At 40.9% G+C, this 25,784-nt stretch overlaps 1 protein-coding gene across 1 annotated transcript in view; it reads right to left on the minus strand.

Moving 5' to 3' along the window:
- Positions 1-25,784, minus strand: part of LOC124622200 (coatomer subunit beta) — a 110,629-nt gene that overhangs the window by 59,077 nt on the left and 25,768 nt on the right. The window contains exons 3-6 of the mRNA XM_047147850.1: positions 24,363-24,592; positions 20,621-20,790; positions 20,183-20,390; positions 3,947-4,084 (exon numbers count right to left, since the gene is read on the minus strand). Coding sequence (XP_047003806.1) covers positions 3,947-4,084; positions 20,183-20,390; positions 20,621-20,790; positions 24,363-24,592 — 746 coding nt within the window. The remainder of the gene's footprint in view (positions 1-3,946; positions 4,085-20,182; positions 20,391-20,620; positions 20,791-24,362; positions 24,593-25,784) is intronic.

The following is a 25,784-nucleotide window of genomic DNA, read 5'->3' on the forward strand; positions in this document are numbered from 1 at the left end:
AGAGCTTATGACACGTGATGAAGCCAGCCAATAGCAACATCACTGTTAAGTAGCGCGAACACACAAACAGAAGAAGTTAATGGTTTAAGTAAATATACACATTGTTGCTACAAGAAAAATAAAGCTTTCACTTATAATATTGGTCTATAAGATTAATACGCTAGAAGAGAAGCTAAGATTTCACATATAATGTTAGTCTTTTATGCAAGTATTACAATTTAAGATATATCACACAAATGTGTTATTAAAATTTTTAATAACGACATAAATGTCTGTTCTTCTGGGCTCGAAATTCATCTAAATGGCTTGCCATCAAAGAGTTTATTTTTAAATGAGAGTCAAACGCTCTTTGATTTAAGAAATTAAACATGTATTCTCATACGTAGTTCAACTTGCGTAAAAGGAAATTTTCTTTGATAGTAACGCTTTTCAAACCACCTTTCGGAATATTTTCCCGTGATCTGTTAGAAATACGTTCGTTTCTGCAGTTGCCAGAGAGCGCCAGATGACGGGCGTCACCGTGCTTGCGCAGCTACGATGTCGAAGGGCGCCATATGTTCGTACGTGTAAAACATTAAAAGATCTTACATTAGGTCATAAAAGAAACAAGACATTCGAACCTGCGGCTGCTTACACAGCCAACAGCCACATTTCTGTAGCCAGAAGCGGGAGAAGGAACTACTCAACTGCGCATGCGCATGATTCTTCTTGTAACTGCTAAAATGAATCTAATGTAAAAAGTTGTGACGTCATGCTCATCGGAGGCAATTTGTTGTTACGAATCATTGCATATTCTTCCTAAAGCCTTTGACATGTTTTGTTGTTGGCAGACGCTTGTATGAGCACTTTGTTTTGTTGCTGTATATGGCGCATATACTTTGCAGTTTAAGTTTTATTTTCATTTTTCCATTCATTCATGTTTTATTGCTAAAGTATTATTCTGCAGTAGCGGGACACAGTAATATTCTTTGTTAGAGTATCGGTTCTTACCAGTCAAAATTACGAAAATTTAACTGAAAACAAAGAAAAATTCCCAGAATTCTAAAATATTCCCGGTTTTTTCCCGGTTTTTTACTGGATGAAAAAATTCCCAGGTTTTTCCCGGATTGTATACACCCTGCATTTCTAATTATTTTATGTTCAAAATGTGATACACACTTCCTTTTGCCCTTTTCCTGGGTTTCACTGCACTAAGCAAATGATTTTGATGCCTTGGCACACTGTTCTGGATTTGGTTTCTTACAATTTTAATCTTTAAATACATGCTTATAATAGCATACAGTACATTATGTGTCTTGTCACAGGTAACAATCTACGGACATATAGATTCAAATTGCTTTAACTTTGCCGTAACTGTTTCCTCTCCAGACTAAATCAGAACTCATGTGTGAAGAAAACAATGGCCTACTGTTCGACTGCCCGGATGGCATGCCGATGAGTCCACTGTAGACATTCGCTCCTGTGACGAAGCATCAGCAGGTCTCAGACAACAAAGGCTACTCTGCCGAAGCCTTCTGTACATGGTTTCCCTCTATAGAACATATTCAGTGTATGCTGCGAGGTCAGATCCCAGTTGCTGTGCAGTACTAAGCAGTACCGTTGTGCCCTTACAGCCAATAACGGTTCTCTCTTCTGAAGTCACATGTGGTTGGCCCTGTCCTGGTCTTCAGGATATATTTTCGGTCTCTATATACTGTTGCCACATCCGAAAAGCCACAGAATGATTCACACTCAGCCATAGGACCACATCAGTTTGTGACTGTCCCGCTTCCTTTCTTTCTCTGGCCCTCTACCACAGAGTCTGGTAGGCATCTTCTATGTGTCATACTGCAGCATCTGTGACTGTGTACACACTGATTGTGGATAAGGGGCTACCCGGCAAACACTACCTCGTTTCATAGGTGCCCTGACATCATTGTTGGCATGGTTGTCCATTGACTGGAATGTCATCTTCTGTTCAGAACACGATCGTATGGACATCCTGTTCACAGTTTGTATTATTATATCATGAACTGGAAATCAGTGTAAAATAAAATAAAATCACTAAGCATATGGGCCATTTGTTAACAAGAGAAATAAGTCACTGATGAAGCAGGTGCCAGAAAAGCATTTGGAAAAATATCTATTTGAGCTCACATGGCAGTGGAATGACTGTACTACCGTATTTACTCGAATCTAAGCCGCACTCAAATCTAAGCCGCACCTGAAAAATGAGACTCGAAATAAAAGAAAAAAAAATTCCCGAATCTAAGACGCACCTGAAATTTGAGATTCGAAATTCAAGGAGGGAGAAAAGTTTTAGGCTGTACCTCCAAATCGAAACAAAGTTGGTCCATTGCAATATGAGACACAATTTAGGTCGAATGAATGACGATACACCTACAGTAATTTGGTTCGAGTCGTAAGCTTAGCAGTTAAGCTTTACCAGGTAGCCCTTGCTATGCGTCAGGCGCTCCGTCCGTATTTATACGGGTACCCTTCCTTTTTCACGTGCTTCGTCTGGTTTGAATCGATTGCTAATTTTGCTTTGATCGCATAAGTGCCGTTTACGTTAGTGTAAGCTGAAAATGCATTACTGTACTGTGTCATGCATTGTTTGTCGCATTCTGATAGTGTGTGTGTACGGCCTGTCGCCGCTCGCGGCATGGCTTGCATTTGTGCGCGCTACCGTCACATACAATTAAAAAAAAAAAGAGAGAGGAATCATTTCATCAGCGAAACAATGGCAAGAGACTGCTATTTGTTGTTACTTAGACTGCTGCTTTCTTTGATAATGATCAACAAGAACCAAATAGTAGACTGTGTATGATACAACATGTTCTGAACGAGAGTTAGGCGAAAATTTTTCTCCGTTTGAAAATCTTTGCGGCCGCTTCTTTAGTACATCAAATTCTGCACAGAAATTAGTCATTTTAGATTTAAAAATCTAGTCAGTTGCCGTGCTTCATTTCTGACTGCATCACTATTAGGCATAAGAATAATATGAATATAAACATGACACGATACGTATATTCTTCCTAGTTTCGTAGTTTATTAGGCAGACAGGATTTAAATGAGATAGCAGCAAACGCGAAAGAATACATGGCAAAATGTTTATATTCGTATTATTCTTATGGTGAAGAGAATACTGCATGTGATTCACGATTCATAAAAGTTCCTATTAGCAACCATTTCTTCTCACAGGAAGGAAAAAATTCAAAATGTAGAGTTGGCCATATTGACAAACATCCCAAAAAGTCTTGCCAGTCGGATTTTCGTAGTACATTGAAATTCTGCTACATTCGAAGATGAACAATACGGAATTTGTATTTACTTCGTTGGATAATGTATGAAAATGTATTGGTTGAAACTCGAGGCGGAGAAAAAAAGCTCGTCTTCTACCTTTTTTTAAATTTATTTACTGATGCAGAGGTTTTGGCGCCAGTATTTATCTTTGTGCCTATGAAGCATGCCTGTGTAGGGCTACATATATTCGACGGCAGAAGTTAGTTGTGGCGGCACCTACCAACATTTTTCAGAACTTCCGCTTGCTTTCCACTCGATTCTAAGCCGCAGGCGTTTTTTTTGGATTACAAAAACCGGAAAAAAGTGCGGCTTAGATTCGAGTAAATACGGTACTCTTGTTGGGATAGTTGTGAGGTGCTGAACAATAGATCATTTGATGAAAATAATACTGTACCTCAGAACTTAAGCACTCTGTCGCAAAATCATGTCTTCTGATGAGAGACAACATGATGAATACAGAGGTTTTGATCACAGATGAAGGAGCAAGCAACAAAAAAGTTTTGCAAATTTATATCCTTTATTTCTGGTAAGGAAGGTCACTAACATTGGCAGTGTCTGCACACAAATGAATAAAAGTGCTAATATATTAAGCTGTAGTGTAAAACACAGACAGAAACAAGTAGGTCACAGAGGCAGTGTATTTATTTATTCTTGCAGTTACCTTGATTGCAGTTGGGGCACTGGACAGTGTTACTAGTGTACCAGCTGCTTCATAGCGAACAGCAGGGCTCGATGAATTCAGCAAGTTATATATGCACCGAATAAATCTGGAGCGCTCTGAGGGATTGGCGTGACAGACCTAAGGAACAGAGAACAGGGAAGTGAGCACTAAGTACGTACTGCATATTCAGTAAAAATATAATGCAAAACATAGCACATTTCTTGTGAAAACCAATCCAGTCATGTTGCCAAATGTTATGCAAAACAACGAAACCATTTTAGCTGCACTCTTGATACTGAATTCATGCATTTTAATTCATTCACAACTAAAGACAACTTAGTATATCTCTCTCGCGCTAGCTACTTGTCGATGACCTTTACTTTAACTAAGAAAATATACATTACAGAAACTCCCAAGTGATTCAGAAAATTTTTAAACTGCTGTCACCTTGTATGAAATCCAACTTCTGACACGTGGAGTCCATTCAACTATATGCTCTTTTATTACTGAACTGGCCTTCTAGAAATCGCGCATTTTCTTTTCCGTTCTCTCAAACCAAATTAGTAAATTTATCTGCTTAAATGTGAAATTTCTGTCTTGTTCTAAATCCATATTACTTTTAATGGAGTAGCTTCAAGCTCTTTTCTTTTCTTTTTTTTTTTTTTTTTTAATTCACATCTAATCTACACATATACTCTCCACTAAAAACAAATATTGTTATGTGACAGCTGTTGTTCAGTTCTTGTGAGTGTCTTCTGATGTCAGTGTGCTCTGAGTTCACATACTTGTGACATACTGGCCCAAGCATCTCCTAAAGTAATGTAAACTTGAGGGTGCAAATATATCTACACCAGATTAAAACTGTGCGCCAGACCGCGACTCGAACTCGGGACCTCTGCCTTTCGCGGGCAAGTGCTCTACCATCTGAGCTACCCAAGCATGACTCATGCCCCGTCCTCACAGCTTCACTTCTGCCAGTATCTCGTCTCCTGCCTTCCAAACTTTACATAAGCTTTACTGTGAACCTTGCAGAACTAGCACTCCTGAAAGAAAGGATACTGCGGAGACATGGCTTAGCCACAGCCTGGGGGAAATTTCCAGAATGAGATTTTCACTCTGCAGCGGAGTGTGCGCTGATACGAAACTTCCTGGCAGATTAAAACTGTATGCCAGACTGAGACTGGCCATGTCTCCGCAATATCCTTGCCAGATGGCTGTAGTGTTTTCACTGTAGAGTTGGTGGCCACCCTTCATCCTCTTGGGCATACTCGTTCCTGCACCGGTGGGTCCTTTCTCATCTGCAGCAACATCTTGAGCAATTTGAAAGCTCTCAACCAATATTACCCTTGCCATCCCTTGAGCATTGCTGTCCAGGATTCCCTGTATGCCCTTGAACAATGGGGATGCTCAGTGTTCCTTCATCTGGATCCCGGCCCACATTGGGATCCTGGGAAATGAACCTCCTGATAGGGTGACCAAACTGGTTACCAGTAAATCGCAGTTCAGTATGTACCATGTGAGTATAAGCAAAGCCCACATGACCAGCAACCATCGAGCCATCAGTATAGACTGCTTCCAAACTCCAGGATGCACCAAGGATGGACAAAAACCAGTGATGGAGGGCCTAGGGAGAAATCGATTCTTTTGGACCTCTCGATAGGTCAAGCTGAAGCTGTGACCGAAGGATACCATGGAGGTGGAGGTGAGTGGGCAGGTGGAAGAGGAAACAGCTGGAGTTCAGAGGGGGAGTGGGGGGGGGGGGGGGGGTGTCCAGATGTGGATTGCAATCGTAGTCCCCAATCTGGGCCGCCTTTATGGGATATGGATTTCCATGTTTGGAAAGAGGAGACACTAGCTCGGATGCCTGGGGGAGCAGCAAATGTGGGTGGCATAATTAAAAATATGTTGTTGTCGTCTGACCCGAAATGGAGGGACCCCAGCCTCCATTAGTAAGCTGTTCACAGTACTATTTAAAAGGCTCCTGTTGCATGCTGAGCCCCGCAGTGGTGTATCAGATCCACATTGTTGAGGGTGATGCTGAACCATATGCCAGACTCCAATAATCAAGACAGGATTGTATAAGGGCTCTGTAAAGCTGCAGAAGAGTAGTGCGATCTGTACCCCAGCTAGTGTTACTCAGGCACCGAAGTGTATTAAGGTGCAGCCAACCAAGAATTGAAGACCAGTCCTAAAAAGCAGTACGTCTCCAGCACATTGAGTAGGTGGCCATCGAGGTCAAGTTCTGGTTGTGGGTGAACAGTACAATGTCGACAGAAGTGCATGATGAGAATCTTGGCAGCTGAAAACTGAAAGCCACGGGTGAGGGGCCACGACTGTGCCTCTTGTATGGCGCCTTGCAATTGACGTTCAGTGACACAGCAATAGTGGAGGCAAAAGCTGTCAGCATACAAGGAGGGTGATACAGAGGACCTCACAGCTGCTGTTAGACCATTGATGGCTACTAGATAGAGAGGGACACTCAGTACAGAGCAATGCAGTGAATATTGGGGTACTTTGGGAAGTACCAACTTGAACATACAGTGTGACAGTCAGTTCTGGATAAAAATCGGGAGCAGACCCCAGCCACCCCACTCATGTAAGGTAACAGGGATGTGGTGTCATAAGCCTTTTGTAGGTCCAAGAAAACAGCTATAAGGTGCTGACACTGGGCAGAAAGCTGTTCAGATGGCAGACTCCAGATAAACCAGATCATCAGTAGTGGAACAGCCTTGGTGAAAACCACCTAGGATGGAGCCAGAAGACCCCGAGACTCAAGAAGCCAACACATCCACCAGCTCATCATGCATTTGAGCAACTTACAGATAACATTGGTGAAACTTATTGGGCAATAACTGTCCATCTCTAGAGGGTGCTTACCCAGTTTCTGCACTGGGACAATGACACATTCTCACCACTGCGATGGGAACTTGAACTCGCTCTAGATGTGGTTATAGATGGCAAGGATATGACGCTGACAATCGACCAGTAGTGGTTGATCATTTGGTTGTGGATGCGGTCTGGCTCTGGAGCTCTATTAGGACAATGGGCTAAGCCACTGACCAATTTCCACTCACTGGATGGAGCATTATATGGCTATAGGTGGAATGTAGCAGAAGGTAAGTGCTTCCACTCCACCTGCTCTTTTAAAATGCGGAAGGCAGGTTGATAATTCTCAGACGCTGAGGCTTGAGCATAATGCAGAACAAAATGTTCAACAGTGGCGTCTCGGTCAGTGTAGACAGTACCATTCAAGGATACACCTGATACACCTGCAGGTGCCTGGTATCCATAGAGATGTCTGATCTTAGCTCAAACCTGCGAAGGAGAGGTACATGGTCTGACTGTTGAAAGATACTGTTCCCACCATTCTCACTTCCATTGTTTTATTGGGTGACAGACCTGGGCACAAAGATGCTTAAAGGCAATACGGTGCTCCATCAATGGGTGCTGCTTATGGTGTTGAGGATCCCGCCGATGATCTCTAATGGCCTCTGCGATTTCTTATGACCACCAAGGTACTGTCTTCCGCCATGGCAGACCCGAGGAACAGGGAATCATTAGATCAGCTGCCGAATGAATGGCTGTAGTTGTACTCTGGACCGCCTTACTGATATCTCCACCGGGCTGGGAGATAAGTGTGACAGCAGAGCCAGAAGCACCCCATTCAGAACTGTCGAGAGCCCATCTGGGCAGACAGCCAAGTGGGTGACACAGAGAGAGGCATAGGAAGTGGTCACTAGCACACAGGTCATCACGGACTCTCCAGTAAATGATTAGAGAAGACAAGGGCTACAAATTGAAAGTTCCAAGTACCACACTGGATTGTGTGGGGGTAACAGGACTCAAGAGTCAAAGGTAAAGTTGCGCCAGTAAGTTTTCAAGGTCTTTCCTGCAGTCAGTGATCATGGTTCTACCCCACAAAGGGTTATGGGCATTGAAATCACCCAAGATTAGGAAAGGTGGTGAGAGCTGAGAAATCAATGCAAACAATATGTTCTGAACCACTTCACCATCGGGAGGGAGGAAAACATTGCAGATGGCCATATCCCGAAATGCCCTTACCCAAACAGCCAGTCTCCAAAGCTGTATTAAATGATACAAGTTTGCTATATAGTGTGTCCAAAAAGTATGTGCAAACTCTGCTTGACACCTTATCATAGGTAGAATGATTCTTATAATACCCCTGATATCCAGAGGGAACCGAGGTCCGAGCTGCTGGAAACCAAGTCTCCTGAAGCGCAATGCAGAAGGTATTTTAAAAGTTGTCATAGCTCAGCCAGGTGGTGGAAAAAACTGCTACCATTCCACTGGAGAATAATGTTGTCAATGTACCAAGGAGGCAGGTTATGCCCTAGGGTCACCTGCTGCCACTGGTTGAGAGGTTATGGCACCAATATAAATAGGTTCTGGGTTCTGTTGTGCGGTGCGAACTGGGGCTCAGGAGCCGCTGGAATGTCCACCTCAGCCACAAGAGTGGAACAGGTGGGATCTGCTGGCGTGGGGCCACCGAAATGTCCTCCTCTTTCTTGGAGGACTTCTCCTTGTCTTAGCTCTCCTTAGAGAATTTCAATGAAGGAAAGGACTTCTCTGAATAAGTTGCAGGTAAAAATTACGGCTGCAAAGCCCTCTGAAAAGCAGCCTGTGGCTCCTTCAGCCACTAGCTGGTTTCTGGTTGTAGACTGGCGGAAACCTTGGAAGGAATGGCTGGTTTCTGGTTGTAGACTGGCGGAAACCTTGGAAGGAAGTGTCCCGAGTGACTCCTTCCTGGCAAGAGAATCCACAGGAAGGTATTTCTTCCACAGGTGGGAGGTGAGGACCAATGTCCCTGGTGGGTAGGAAGCCATTGATCACAAAGTAGGTGTGGGGGACGCAGCAAGAGGGGAGTTTCCAACTGTCAGGGGAAGGTAGGGGTGGGGGGCAGACATGGCTGAGTGGCCTTGAGCACCCTCTGTAGGAGGTGTAATGGGTGGGAGCAGCATCACCAAAGTGGGCAACGTCATCATAGCTTCCAGAATGAGATTTTCACTCTGCAGCGGAGTGTGCGCTGATATGAAACTTCCTGGCAGATTAAAACTGTGTGCCCGACCGAGACTCGAACTCGGGACCTTTGCCTTTCGCGGGCAAGTGCTCTACCAACTGAGCTTCCGAAGCACGACTCACGCCCAGTACTCACAGCCTTACTTCTGCCAGTACCTCGTCTCCTACCTTCCAAACTTTACAGAAGCTCTCCTGCGAACCTTGCAGAACTAGCACTCCTGAAAGAAAGGATATTGCGGAGACATGGCTTAGCCACAGCCTGGGGGATGTTTCCAGAATGAGATTTTCACTCTGCAGCGGAGTGTGCGCTGATATGAAACTTCCTGGCAGATTAAAACTGTGTGCCCGACCGAGACTCGAACTCGGGACCTTTGCCTTTCGCGGGCAAGTGCTCTACCAACTGAGCTTCCGAAGCACGACTCACGCCCGGTGAGGAGAGCAGGAGAGCTTCTGTAAAGTTTGTAAGGTAGGAGACGAGGCACTGGCAGAAGTAAGGCTGTGAGTACCGGGCGTGAGTCGTGCTTCGGAAGCTCAGTTGGTAGAGCACTTGCCCGCGAAAGGCAAAGGTCCCGAGTTCGAGTCTCGGTCGTGCACACAGTTTTAATCTGCCAGGAAGTTTCGTCATCATAGCTGTACCATATGACACCGTTTTCCATGCTGGGTGCAACCACTCGTACTAATTCTTGGCCTCTTGGTAAGGTAGTTTGTCCAGAGTCTTTTATTCTTGTATATTTTTCTCCTTCTGGAAAACAGTGCAATCTGGTGAGCAGGGAGAATGGTGCTTTCTGCAGTTGACGCAGATGGTGGGATTGGTACAAGGAGAGCTTGCATGCAGTGCTTTTCTACAGTCTCTAAAGAAGGAGCTAGTGCTGCAACCTGAAGACAGATGACCGAATTTCAAGCACTTGAAGCAAACATCGCATCAGTAAACCATCACCTTGACCTTTTCAGGGAATGAATCACCCTGAAAGGCCAAGATGAAAGCACTGGAAGTGATCCTGAAGCACTTTGGCCGCCTATGTAAAAATGTACACCCTGTTGCTCCAAGTTGGCACATAACTCATCATCAGATAGTAAGAGCAGATTTTGGTGGCACATGATGCCCTGAAGCCTATTTAGACTTATGAGAAGTGACTGTCACTGGTATGTCACCCACCTTGTTACAAGTGAGCAGGCCTGTGACTGGGCAGGGGTTGCTGTTTTGATCAGAACTGACCCACTCTTCATTTTGGATTTGGCTGCAACTTCCCCAAACTTGTCCTCTATGGTTTCTACAAAGAATAAAGGCTTTGTGACCAAGAAGGAATACCCATCAGCCCTTGAGCAAATTAAGTATGGGGGGGGGGGGGGGGGTATTTCTATGCTTGCTGCTTAGCCCATTCCTCCCAAGGTCCAGCCAGGGAGGGGAACATTTTAGGGTCATCCCTCTGGATTATGAGGCCCTGGAAAGTCTACGTTAAAATAGCACTTATAAATTACATGTTTTCTCAAAGTATTCGAGCTAGGAAGTTGAAATTTTTACAGGTTATTTATTGAAGTATTGGTTACAACTTAGTACAGGGACTTTTAAAATTTTGAATTCAGTTGTTAGAGATTAATTTTTTCTATTGTAATGAAAATTCACTACTTTTTGTGCCTTTTTTTGTTTACAAATTCAACAGTATAGAGGTTTTTGGAAAAAGACTTAAGTTAAGCAGATGGGACTGTGTATAGTTTTCTGAAAATTTGAAGCAAATTGGTTTGGTAGATCCTGAGAAAACATGAATTTGTATGAAAAAATAAAACTTTTGGGAATTCCAGGTTCACAGGACGGGTTATCTTAATCTTCTGCAAACTCCTCCTCCACCTTTCTCTTTGTCTTCCTCCTGTTTACTCCGGCTTGTATTTCCAGGCTATTTACAGCCCTGTCAGCAGCCCAAAGACATACCTTGTCTAAAACATCTTCATTCCCATATTTTGAAGTACTTTGCATTTTACAACGTTGCCATTATTGAAAGTAGCAACCGAATCATACACACCAAAGTGAAGAGTTTCTATTCCAACAAACAGTCTTGGGGATTCTTGACCATGTAACACTATTTACACTTTCATTGGGGGTTTTAAGTTTTTCTATGAATACACTTTTTCAACTGTTCAGGTGCTGCTAAGTCTCTGCAAACAGGTTTCATCACCTCCATTACCACATCAGGCATACTATGTTTATAAGTGTACATTTCAGCACCTAACAAACCCTTCTTGTACTTACACCAAGTGTTTTCTCCTTTGGATACAAGTAATGATGCGGTCTTTCATCAGTTGAAAAGTATATAAAAAAAAAGAGCCCAAACAGCATTCTCCATTTCATTGATACTGTGTGTGTTTTGCATAACAGCCAGTCCACAATAGTTCTGTAGTTTGTCAATTACACTGTCAGTTAGCCTCCCCTTCCCATCCAACCCTCTACCATCACTGAGTTTTCATTTTCTGTATGAAGCTTTCCGTTGTCAAAGTCTTGATCCCATTCGTTTTCTGTCCAGTACACTCAAATTTCTGCACTATAACATCATCACCATAGGGTTTCAGTTCTTGAATACGTTTGAAACTTTTCGAATCACTGTCACCGAGGTAATTCACATATTGCACTTTATCACACGCAACAGAATGTTGAAATATATTAGCAACACCAACCACTTCCATTCCTCCACTACTGCTATTATAGTTAGCTGTGCAATTATTTTCATGTGTACCTTTATTTTTTGTGGACACCTACAATATTTAGATATTACTGTTACTTCTGAAACTTTCCCTGTATACATACTGATGGCAGATGATACACCATGAAGAGGTGTATGTGTATGTCCCCATCCATGCCAGGTACCATCGAAAGCTGCAGTCGAGTCTCTGATACAACTGCCTCGTCTACAGCTTTCTTCATAGATTCTACACAGACATCAACTACTTTACACCTTATAGATCTATTAAGGTTCGTAAATTTAGTTGGGGGATTTGGAAGATTCATAATATCAGAGAAAACTGCACTTGCAGTAGCGCCCTTACCAACTGCACGCAAGGCATAAACAAATCTAATGTGTTCATAGGTTTTGCTGCCGTTTTCTTCATTTGGAGTTACGGCCACAATTTTCCAAAAGGTGTCATGTATGAACGCTTACCACACTTCAGTTCCATTTCACTGGCAAGTCCTATGCGATTTTTTATAGAGTGTTCCAGACCAACATCACTACACTGCATACATCTTACAAATTTTGCAAAAATTCCATTGAAAATGGACATATCAAATATTTCATTCACATCCAATTCGCCTATAAAACATGCATACTTTTCACTAACTGAACCAAGCTTTCTCTGCGAAGTACTTTCTTTCTGACTTTCACTGCAATGGACAAGTGTACCAGTGACATCGCCTTTATTGTTTATGGTAATAATGCCTACCCTTGGCATTCCAACACTTCTCCTTTTCTTAAAAGCCTTCAGAGGATTTCTAGTCACTTTACGTTTATCCTTGACTATCCTTCAGTAAAACAAGAGACTTCGATGAACAGAATTCACTACGAATATTTTCATTTCAAGAGTAAATAGACATGAAACACATGAAAATTGAGCAAGCAATATATATCGAACTATCACACAGGTTAATCACAACACTTATTTCATTTTAGAGCAGTTTAGCAGCATCACAGTGGGTCACACCCATACCAAACATATTTCAAAAATAATTTAAAAATAACTTTAGTCTCCTGAACTGAATAAATTATATATCAGTTGAAAGGGGAAAATCTGTAGATTTTTAAAATGCAAATAAGTAAAAATTGAACATTTCATGATTCTGAACCTTTTCGGAGCCATTTAAAAGAGGACCGTCCTTTCCTAGTGCTGGGGCCATATGGCCACCAGCGGAAGAACTTCATCTGCACTGTTTGTGGTTCATCCGCCATGGTGCCATCCACTCAGAACGCGTGCTCTCCCCATGGACGCCACCCAGCCTCAGCAATGGCTATCTGGCCAATAATCTATTGCTCGGAGTCCCCGTGCCCCATTCATGGTGGACATATACTCCTTGGCATACAAGAGGAGTTTTCCGCTCATGCCCCAACAGTGCGAACCCTGCATGGTTGGGGGGCAGGTGTCTGACACCCCCCTCCCCCTCAGTTGGATGGCAACTGTGCTGGGTTTTGGGTGCACTACCTTATTAAAGAGAAGGGAGCAAAAATGGAAAGGCACAAAGGTGGAGCATATACCGAATTGGGCCACTTAGCCTGCATGATCCATACTTCTGGAGATTTTTGAAAATTGTAGGCAGGTCAAATCCAGCAATGGGGCCATGCATTTATTTAATGAAAAGTTGAAGAAAATGCTGAAAGTGGGACTTAATGGAGACACAGAGGGGGAAAGGGATAGTGGAGGCATAAGCTTGCAGCATGGAAAGCAAGTAATGCTGCAAAGTCTGTAGCCCTGTGGTAGCCAAGCATAGACTCACAAAAGAGTTGCGAGTCCTCTAGGTGGCGGTTGGGGGTTCAACAGATGTCATAGTGAGGTACAGTCACATAATTAGTCTTTCTTTAAAATAAAAATTTTCTTATTCTTATTTATTTGTTGGTATTTTAGGTAGAATATAACAATTTTATGTGGCGATTTAAAAGATCCAAAGAGGGTAGTTAAGCTGCTTAAACTGGTCACCACTTAGTAAATATTTTTAATATTAAATGTGGGACAATACATACAAAATTTTTGAATATTTTAAAAAGTTTTTAAAATTTTACACTTGATTATATGCTTATGATGCTTTCTCCCATACTAAAAAATCAGATTTATTCAATGACAGATGAACCGTAACTTTGTGTAGTTCAAGTAGTGTTTCCCTTCGAATGTTATACCATCACCATGGAATTTGCCACTAGCGATTTAGGGAGACAGTTGTTGTTGTTGTTGTTGTTGTTGTTGTTGTGGTCTTCAGTCCTGAGACTGGTTTGATGCAACTCTCCATGCTACTCTATCTTGTGCAAGCTTCTTCATCTCCCAGTACTTACTGCAACCGACATCCTTCTGAATCTGCTTAGTGTATTCATCTCTTGGTCTCCCTCTACGATTTTTACCCTCCACGCTGCCCCCCCAATGCTAAATTGGTGATCCCTTGATGCCTCAGAACATGCCCTACCAACCGATCCCTTCTTATAGTCAAGTTGTGCCACAAATTTCTCTTCTCTCCAATTCTATTCAATACCTCCTCATAAGTTATGTGATCTACCCACCTAATCTTCAGCGTTCTTCTGTAGCACCACATTTCGAAAGCTTCTATTCTCTTCTTGTCCAAACTATTTATCGTCCATGTTTCATTTCCATAAATGGCTACACTCCATACAAATACTTTCAGAAACGACTTCCTGACACTTAAATCTATACTCGATGTTAACAAATTTCTCTTCTTCAGAAACGCTTTCCTTGCCATTGCCAGTCTAAATTTTATATCCTCTCTACTTCGACCATCATCAGTTATTTTACTCCCCAAATAGCAAAACTTCTTTACTACTTTAAGTGTCTCATTTCCTAATCTAATTCCCTCAGCATCACCTGCCGTAATCCGACAACATTCCATTATCCTCGTTTTGCTTTTGTTGATGTTCAACTTATACCCTCCTTTCAAGACACTGTCCATTTTGTTCAACTTCTCTTCCAAGTCCTTTGCTGTCTCTGACAGAATTACAATATCATCGGCGAACCTCAAAGTTTTTATTTCTTCTCCATGGATTTTAATACCTACTCAGAACTTTTCTTTTGTTTCCTTTACTGCTTGCTCAATATACAGATTGAATAACATCGGGGAGAGGCTACAACCTTGTCTCACTCCCTTCCCAACCACTGCTTCCCTTTCATGCCCCTCGACTCTTATAACTGCCATCTGATTTCTGTACAAATTGTAAATAGCCTTTCGCTCCCTGTATTTTACCCCTGCCACCTTCAGAATTTGAAAGGGAGTATTCCAGTTAACATTGTCAAAAGCTTTCTCTAAGTCTATAAATGCTAGAAACGTAGGTTTGCCTTTCCTTAATCTTCCTGGTTTCTTTGGGATTGGAATTATTATATTCTTCTTGAAGTCTGAGGGTATGTCGCCTGTCTCATACATCTTGCTCACCAGATGGTAGAATTTTGTCAGGACTGGCTCTCCCAAGGCCGTCAGTAGCTCTACTGGAATGTTGTCTACTCCCGGGGCCTTGTTTCGACTCAGGTCTTTCAGTGCTCTGTCAAACTCTTCATGCAGTATCTTATCTCCCATTTCGTCTTCATCTACATCCTCTTCCATTTCCATAATATTGTCCTCAAGTACATTGCCCTTGTATAAACCCTCCATATACTCCTACCATCTTTCTGTCTTCCCTTCTTTGCTTAGAACTGGGTTTCCATCTGAGCTCTTGAAATTCATACAAGTGGTTCTCTTCTCTCCAAAGGTCTCTTTAATCTTCCTGTAGGCAGTATCTATCTTACCCCTAGTGAGATAAGCCTCTACAGCCTTACATTTGTCCTCTAGCCATCCCTGCTTAGCCATTTTGCACTTCCTGTCGATCTCATTTTTGAGACGTTTGTATTCCTTTTTGCCTGCTTCATTTACTGCATTTTTATATTTTCTCCTTTCATCAATTAAATTCAATATTTCTTCTGTTACCCAAGGATTTCTATTAGCCCTCGTCTTTTTACCTAGTTGATCGTCTGCTGCCTTCACTACTTCATCCCTCAGAGCTACCCATTCTTCTTCTACTGTATTTCTTTCCCCCATACAATTCTGTCAATTGTTGCCTTATGCTCTCCCTGAAACTCTCTACAACTTCTGGTTTAGTTAGTTTGTGCTGCAAGTTCCAATCTTCTTCAAATCGTCTTCAGGGTCACCATGCTCCTCACACATTTTAGCTGAATTAGAATCTCCCAAGCTGATTATTTACGTGTGTTGGTTTGTTGTAGATAGCAGTGGCCCTATCAATCTTCTCTAAGCCTCTTCAGATGAAGTTTGTCTTTGATGGTAAGTCTCCACAGAACTGCATATGAAGTTCAAAATGGAAAGGTCAACAGTCTCAGACACAGTCCAATCAGATATTCCAAAACTGCAGATCTTATTAACTGACAGCTATCTGGTAACTTTTATTTATAGACTTCCAGATTTTCATATACAGAAGGAGAAGGATTCATCCAAATGTTGTTTCCTCAATCAAGACAGACTGACAAAGGAGGTTGTATTCCAGGAAAGTTGTCATATTTAGTGCAGAATGTTGTTTAAAACTCTTTATGCCTTCAATATCAAATCTACAGTTCTGCAAGTCAATCCTACTACCCTTCAACTGGCAGTGACTAGGGCTATCTTTCAATTACTCTGAATCCAAGTGCAACACTACTAGAGTGCTCTGCAATGATTAGCCGCTGGGAGTATAGCCCACTTTGCTACATGTCTACGATTAGTTTATCAAGAGACCCATCTGATAACAGTTCACTGCTTTTATCCGTACTTCTATTTTCACTGCCATACAATGGTCAAAGAGACGACTCGGTTTCAAAAAATAACAAGAATTTCATTGTTATAATTCTTCAGGCTTTCCTGGCGATCTAATGACATCTTGGGTTGTCAGGTATTCTGCCAGATATCTGTCTACCGACAGAAATAGAGCATCTCAAAACAGTGTTCTGCAAAAATGGATATACACCGAAACAAATTGAGATGGCACTCCAACCAGCCACTACACCACAAGTTCCAGAAGCAGAGCAAGATGAAGCAAAGAAGGTGGCATATTTGCCCTATGCTGTTTCTATTTCTGTCAGAATTAGTAGGATCCTCCGTAAACACAATATCAAGTGTGTTTTCTGTCCATCCAGCAAGATCAGAGGACTGGCAGAAAATGTTAAGGACAACCTGAGTTTACGGAAACCAGGGATTTGTAATATACCTTGCCAATGTGGCATGTTCTATATTGGCCAAACAACAAGGACAGTAGATATCAGGTGCAAGGACCATCAGAGGCACACCCAATTACGACATTCAACAAAATCAGCCATTGCTGAACACTATCTAGAGCTAGATCATGCTATGAATTATGAAGAAATCACACCCAGATTTTGGGATAGTGTTATAAGAGAGTCAATAGAGATAAAAGTGACCGATAATCTCATTAAGCGTGACACGGGGTACCAGCTAAGTAGAGCCCAGTATCCTGCCCTGGAATTGCTGAAGAAACAATGGGGACAGCTGCAACACTCCACAAATAGAAGAATTGAAGGCGTGGACATGGAGAACAATCCCCATACAGAGTTCCAGGCGCACCAGACTGAAGATGGAACGCCCAGGGTTGCGTCTGATGGGTGCGGGCCGCAGAGGGAACATCTAGAACCACAGCAGACCGAAAGTGGAATGACAACGCTCCAGCAGATCACAGTGAGTGGGAGAGGACCACAGGAGGAATGCCTGGTTCCACAGACGGGATTCCAAACACACCAGACCGAAGATGGAACACCCAGGAGTGTGTCTGGGGGTGCGGACCGCAAAGAGAACACCCAGGACTGCAGCGGACAGAAAAGGGAATAGTAATGCTCCAGAAGATCACAGCGAGTGGGCGCAGACTGCACAGGGAGTGTCTGGTGAAGGGGGAAGGCCACTGCCATAAATACTGGATCAGGTACACTCAAGGAGTAGTCTCAAGTTGCACCTGATGAAGGTAACGAGCTACGTTACTGAAATATTGTGCAAGTACGATGCTGATATCAGGCTGAACACCTGACAATCCAAGATGTCAAGAATTTCTTTCTTTCTTTCTTTTTTAAGAAACTTATTTATTTATCTACTACACCAATGTTTTCCATATCAAAGAGTATCATTACATATTATACATCTGTTCATATCTTCAAAATACTTTGGGAATGAGAACTTTGGAACAACATTTAGCTCTCTGGTGATGCATTTTTCAACTCACCTATACTTGTAAAATGATGGCCCTTTGAAGTTTCCTTTATTTTTTAGGGAGACAAAAATCACATGTGGCCATATCTGGCGAATATGGAGGATGGGGCATCATTACAGTGGCATTTTTCACCAAAAATTCAAGAACATGCAACAATGTGTGAGCAGGAACATTATCATGCGGGAAAAGTGATGAATTGTTTTTCTACTAATTCAAGCTTTTTTCCGGATTACTTCACACAAATCATCATTAGGTTTGAAAGTACTGCTCCTTATTGTGGCAAGAACTTGTGGTAAATTATGCAATTAAAATTGAAGAACAAAGTGAGTCTAACCTTTACATTTGATGGTATTTTACAGCTTTTCGATCTTAGCAATCCAGAATGCTTCCACGGGGACAATTGTACCTTAGTTTCGACATTATATCTGTAAACTCAAGCTGCATCACCTGTTATGACATGTTTCAGTAGTTCTGCATTATTGCTGATTTCGTCTAGCAACTGCTCAACAACTTGCATTTTCTGCTGTTTTCGTAAAAAGGTTTTGCTGTCTCATATTTCATAACAACAACATCAGAAGAAATGTCATCGCATGAGCCAAATTCTATGACTGTGATTTGATGATTGTTCATGATCGTTTCTTTCAAGTCTTCCATGATTTAATTAGTCGATGACATGAAGTGGCATCCAGGGCGTTCATCAACATCAATGTCATCACAAAATCAAACAATGAAAAATCCAAGCGGAATAATGACAATATTTTGAAAAGGAAAGATTACTACTCGCCATACAGCAGAGACATTGAATCGCAGACAGACCAACAAAAAAGACTGCTGAACATGTAAGCTTTTGGCCGGAAGGCCTTCTTCTGTAACAGACAGCATACACAGACACATTCATGCAAATGCAGCTCTATCTCTATCTCTATCTATCTCTCTATCTCTCTCTCTCTCTCTCTCTCTCTCTCTCTCTCTCTCTCTCTCTCTCTCTCTCTCTCTCTCTCCCTCCCACACACACACACACACACACGACGACTGTCTCTGGCTGCCGAGACCAGACCACGAGCAACTGCAGCTGTGCGCAATGGCCTCGGAAGCCAAAGACAATGGTTTTTTGTGTGTGTGTGTGTGTGGGCGCGCGCGCGCGTATTGTCTATTTTCGAAGAAGGCCTCCTGGCTGAAAACTTGTGTGTTGAGTCTTTTTTTTTTTTTTTTTTATATTGTGCCTGTCTGCAAATCAATGTCATCAAAGTCTTTTTCGAAATGCTCGTATCTCTTGTAAAATCTTGTTGTGCTCAAAGCATATTCTCCATTCGATATTGCCAAAAAACACCCATAACCTTTTTCATAGCTGACAACAGACTAAACATCTGATGTATCCAATTCTGTTACAGAAGCTTCTCAGACAGGTTTACCAACACAACAACTAAAAAATTGAGGTAATTTGTGTACCACAACATACAAAATTATGAAATTCTTATTGCTTTTTTGAACACACTTTGTTTTCTTTATGTGTAACTTAAGCCTGAGAAAACATCTTTCAAGATTACTTTTCCTTTTCCCTATAATACACCTTCAGTCATTAAAGCAATTGAAAAGAAGATTTCAACTTGACTGGTTGATTTCAACTGACCACATATCTTGATACTCTTTGACAGGACTATGAGAAACTTCTGCTAACCAGTTTCTCCAACATTTTTCAGTTTTTGCTTTTGACCCTTTGTTTTAGCTGAACTGTCGTTTCCTCAGAATTTTATGAGTGGTCTTCCAACTGGGGTACAGGTGTCCTGAATCTTTACCATTTCTTGATGTTCTTAAACCAACACAGCTCTTTACAGCGCACCCACTCTTTCTTGGTCAGTCGATATTTACTGTGATTGCTTACTAATGAACACTTTATTTATAAGGCTCATGCTGAAGCAATCTATTACTTCAACAAATAGAATAAGCAGAACATAGAAATATTTGGCCACAGGTTTTATCTGCCAAGCAGTTGATAAACTGCTTTTACACTCTCTTGAACGTGAACAGAATCAGTACAAACATTACCTGAATGATATTTTGTACCCTGCAGTATTTGGATGATCTTTGAACTTTATACTTCTGTTGGTCATATATTTTCCGCCCAACTCAGTACACAGTAACCACAAACACAGAATTCTAATACAACAAAGGCAGTAAGAAAAAATGAAACAAACTATTTTAAAGCAGTATCAATAGAAAATTTAATATGTCATAAGGACTTAATTTTGCCAGTAGCCACAGTTCTTACCTTATAAATGAGCTCTACAATAACTAGCTGTAGAATGTCACCAAATGAAGTAACTTGATCAAGACACGATGCTAAGTATGCAAGGGCTCTCTCCTGATCAGCATGCAGTAACATAAGGAATGCATTACGTTTGCAGGACATGTCCTGCTCACCTTCTAGAAAGTTTGCTATCAGTTCAGGAGCATCAGGGATAAGGAATTCAAAGTTCCTGTAAAACAGTAGAACTAATGAAGCTCAAACATAACAAATTCAGAGAATTCAAGTCCAGCTATAACATTGATTTCTTTTAACATGCACCTGAACATAAAATGTTACCAAAATGCAATTCCACATTTTCCATGGAACTTGCACACAATACTAATTCCAGCACGAAATGCACTACAATATGAGTTATACAACACCAATATTTCATGAACCATTAGTATTCTTGGGATTTACCTATAAATGGTGAAAATTGCAAGGACAGCATTTCTCCGAACATACGAATGCCTGTGTTCTAAACAGGCTCGAATGGCTGGCATAAGTGGCTCCAGCAGCTCTGGTTCCTTCAGTTTGCACAGGAAGCGAAGCGTGGAGCCTCGCAGGAACTCGTTCGGATGTTGCAAATCCTGAAGCCAAATACACAACACAATACTGACTAAACTAATTAAAGAACAAACAAACCACCTCTACCCAAATCACTTACAACACTTGATTAACATTAACTATTCACATACAGGAAATTTACCGAGCTCCTAAAAGCAACAGGTGAAATAATTGCTGATTTTTTATAATTTTAGACATAATGTCCAGTGTTGGCAAGAGATCACGTGCTAAAGTACACTGTAAATATTGCACTTATACATATATTGTAGTGCTCTCTCTGCGATAACTAAAAACCTGAGTCAAGTGATGAAATGATGGTCATCTGTGCTATGATCAACTTGGAGAAGGGACGCAGCTGTCTTGCTTTTGATCGCATGCTCTTATGTGACACCATCCCTTGTGGAACTATGGGTGGTATGTTGCTCACTGCACCAGGTCAGTATTTTTCTTATAAAGTGCGTTTAAATCTAACAAGGAGACACAGAAGGAATGGGCTTCCCAATTTGGCTTGAAGTGTATGAGTAGAAGCAGAGAGATACCCCATTCAAGTTCCTAGAATATTCCTCCCGAATTGGCCGTATGAAAGGATAAAAATCTCGAAGATTTATGAATATGGAGGATTTTTGAGTTGATGTATCGGTGCTGTAGCTCAATGGTCACTGACTGGCAATTAGTTGGCTCGAGTTCGATTTCTGTTGCTATCATTTTTTTTTAATTATTATTTTTTATTTTATTTTATTCCCATTTTACTATTATCTAAATTTAAATGTGTTCAAGTAGTTTAATTTATATATGTAAAATTAATATATTCAATTTAATTATGATTACAGCTCTTGTAAATCGAAAGACTATATAAGGTGGTAAAAAAGTAGGTATGTGAGGAAATTTAGTATAAAGGTGTATGAAAAGAGATGGGTCTGCAGGAGCGATGTCTGATTTTTTTAAAAAAAAAGCCACACTCGATATTAGTATATTACACTAGCTAAAGCAAATATTGCAATACTGCAACAATATTAAGTCATGACTTCCCACCACTGATAGTGTCTGAAGCAAATTCAGCAACGCAAAGTCCACAAGCTATGCTGACTGAAAAGGAAATGCAACACTAAAAAATAATTACTGTAGAGTAATGAAATTTCGGGAAGACATTTGTCTAGGTAACATGTCGATAGTGAAAACCCTGTAACCCCATTTTGTTAAATTTTACAGGAGAGGCAAAAATGGTTGCTTAAAAAATATATAAAGTGACAGATACTATTGCTACATGTGTAACTATATAGTAGAAGCCTAGTTACTTACAGATTAGAGAAATCCATACACTTTCAAATCACTCTCTCTCATAATGGACTTACTAGTTACGCAAATTACAAGGTTTTCACAGAGCGATGGTGTTACAAGGTTTTCATTGCCTCCATCAATATTTTGGTGATTAACATGGCAAGATAAAAGATTAATGTAAGTGCAAGATAAGCAAACGCAAATGTGAAACGCTGGTACATTAATTAACAGTGTAACAACCAGAATGTTGAATGTAAGCATGCAATGTGTTGTGAAGGCACTGGATGTCAGTTTGTGGTAAAGAGTACCATGCCCGTTGCATTTAGTCGGTCAATACAAGGACGATTAATGCTGTTTGTGTATGGCACTGGAGTTATCATTTGATGATATCACAACACATGCTCAATTAGACACACATCTGGTGACCGAGCAGGCCAATGCAACACGATCAACAGTCTGTAAAGCATTTTGAGTTACAAGAGTGGTATGTGGGCAACCATTATCGTGGTGAAAAACACCCCCCTGGAATGCTGTTCACAAATGGCAGCACAACAGATTGAAACAACAGACTGCTGTACGAATTTGTAGTCAGGTTACATTGAATAACGATGACAGTGCTCCTGCTGTCATACGAAATCACACTCCAGACTATAACTCCAGGTGTAAGTCCAGAGAGACTAGCACACAGACAGGTTGGTTCAAGCCCTCAACTGGCCTCCTCCTAATCAACATATGGCCACCAGTGGCACTGAAGCACAACCAGCTTTCATCACAAAACACAGCAGACCTCCACCCTGCCCTCCAATGAGCTCTCACCTGACACCACCGAAATCTCAAATAGCGGTGGTTTGGGTTGGTGGAACGCACACTTCAAGGCATCTGACTATGGGCTGACTGCAACAGTGCGTTGTGTCAATGTGGCACCAACTGCTGCTCACATTGTTGCTGCAGACACAGCACGATGCACCAGAGCCATACTCTGAACACAATGGTTCTCCCTGTTGATAGTGACAACTGGCCATTTAGAACCCGGTCTTCTTGCACCCGTACATTCTTGCGACTACCGCTCCTAGCAACTGTGTACAGTGGCTCCATTCCTGCCAAGTCTTTCTGCAATATTGCAGAAGGAACATCTGGCTTCTCGTAGTCCTATTACACAATCTTGTTCAAATTCAGTGAGGTATTGATAATTGTGTCCCTGTTGCCTTGAACGCATTCTTGACTAACGTCAACTCACCATCTCCAGTCTCAAAGGTACCTAATGCTGATGACAGTTACAGTGTGTATTTAAAGCAAACCTGATATGCAACCTCATAGTGGTGCTACAAGTGCCACTCTTATGTGAATGGCGTGAAATCTGAAGAGGCACAATCTTTCAGATGTAGAAACACACCAACCAACTTTAGTTTCTGTTGCACAACTCCTTCTTGGCATTGTGATTTCTTTTCCATCAGTGTATTTCATTCAAAATACAACTTAAATCCAGAATATTTCCACCATCACTAAAGCTTAAATAAAAGTATACCACTTGACAAACAACTGGATGATGTATGTACACATATGGATGGCACTGACAATTGAGAAAACATTCAAGGTTCTCTTCATTACACCAAAACTAACAACAATTAAGTAAAAATTTACAAATTTGGACTTAATTTCAAATAAAAAATACTTCATTAAATATAAAATGGAACTCTGGTATGGTTGACTTATAGGAAAGGCTAAAACAGAAAGTAAACAGCTTGCTACAGTGAAGGTCCTCAAGAACAAGAACAACTTCAAAGGTAAGGTAAAAAAACTGGGTTGTGGCTGAAGTAGCAACATTTAGTGGAACAGCACATTTAACCTATCCGATATTTTCATTCTCTTTTCATTATTATTTACTCTACATTTTGAGCTATTGTTCACCTAATGCCTTGAAAACGTCTGATAAATGAGTGGCAATGTTGAATTTACTTACAGAATAAAAAGTAAGAAATTTAAATTGAAGTATCGTTTTTGCACATATTTAATTTATTGGAAGTTTCTAATTTATAAGGAGAATAGTTTACCTCACAGTTCAGAAAACTTTAAAAACAACAACAAAGAAAATGGCTTCATGAATATGAAACCTAAAAAATAAGAACCACTTTGTCCAAGACAGAAAGTAACTAGCCCACTTAGAGAGGAATTTATGTCAATAACTGACAAATCATTGTACATACAACATCAAAATGCTATTGCTAGGGTAAGAAAAGGGGTAAAGAGTAGAAACTACCAAAACTTTTCTTTGAAAATTGATTTTAATACATTTACTCAATAAATTATATTAGATTACCTTTCTGTAGGAGTCACAAACGAGTATCATTTCCTGCATAAGCTTTCCATCTGGTGTAGTTTTTGGTACTATTTCCCAGAATATCAATAAGAGTTTTTTGATCATGTGATCTTGCAGTGGAAGTACAAATCTGATTATAGTCATCAAAAGACCTGGGAGCCTTTCACCACTTGCTATCATCTGAATTACTTTCTTCAAAGCTTCTATTTTTACTTTTACATCTCCTTTCTCTGCAATGGCAAATTTTTCATAAAAGCAAATGTTTAAAAAGATATGGTAAGGAAAAAACAGTCTTTAATCTTAGCTACTGAAAACAAAGGAAGTTTAAGTGCATGCATTCAACGCAACAGGCAGTGCTTTACACAAAACAGTGTCATCTCACAACCAGAATGGACGAGTAAGAATTATTTTCAAAACTGGCTCATTTCATTTCAAATCACCCAAAATAAAATCATGTTACACATGATGGCGAAAATTTGGTGTAAGGAAGTACATGTGACAGAGTGTTAAAATAGTTTTTCCCAAACTTTTTGACCAAAAGTACAGTTCACATGATATTTTGAAACATGGGTCATTTTTACAAACTGGTGTCAAGAGACTAGGTGGCATATAAGTTTGTAACAACTACAACTTTTTTTGAAACTTCCTGGCAGATTAAAACTCTGTGCTGGACCGAGACTCGAACTCGGGACCTTTGCCTTTCGCGGGCAAGTCCTCTACCAACTGAGTTACCCAAGCACGACTCACGCCCCGTCCTCACAGCTTTATTTCTGCCAGTACCTCGTCTCCTGCAGAAGAGCTTCTGTAAAGTTTGGAAGGTAGGAGACGGGGTACTGGCAGAAATAAAGTTGTGAGGACGGGGCGTGAGTCGTGCTTGGGTAGCTCAGTTGGTAGAGCACTTGCCCGCGAAAGGCAAAGGTCCCGAGTTCGAGTCTCGGTCCGGCACAGAGTTTTTATCTGCCAGGAAGTTTCATATCAGCGCACACTCCACTGCAGAGTGAAAATCTCATTCTGATAACTTTTTTTATTTATGAACCAAATTTATTCAATTTGGTGTCACTGGAAGAAAAACGAATCAACTGTGACATAAAATTGTTCAAATGCTGCAAGTATGCATATAAATATTTACAAATCTGTAAAGAAAGTCTTTTGAAAAAGTTTTTTTTTTCCAAATATCAAGAATTTTTTCATCAAAACCTCAGGTTTCATCATCATAATTTTTGTTTCACATAATGCTTATGATCATACTTTTCAACATAAAAAAATAATCAGAGTGGTGTTTGTTTTGTTTAGACATTTAAAATTGAAATAAAACAAATAGAAATATATGCATTTTATTTTATGACTCCTAACTAATCTACCATAAATTTTCTTCTGTTCACATAAAATACATCCGTAACATTTTACAAAGTGTTTATTCTT

The sequence above is a fragment of the Schistocerca americana genome, chromosome 7 (assembly GCF_021461395.2).
Source record: "Schistocerca americana isolate TAMUIC-IGC-003095 chromosome 7, iqSchAmer2.1, whole genome shotgun sequence".
Lineage (NCBI taxonomy): Eukaryota > Metazoa > Arthropoda > Insecta > Orthoptera > Acrididae > Schistocerca > Schistocerca americana.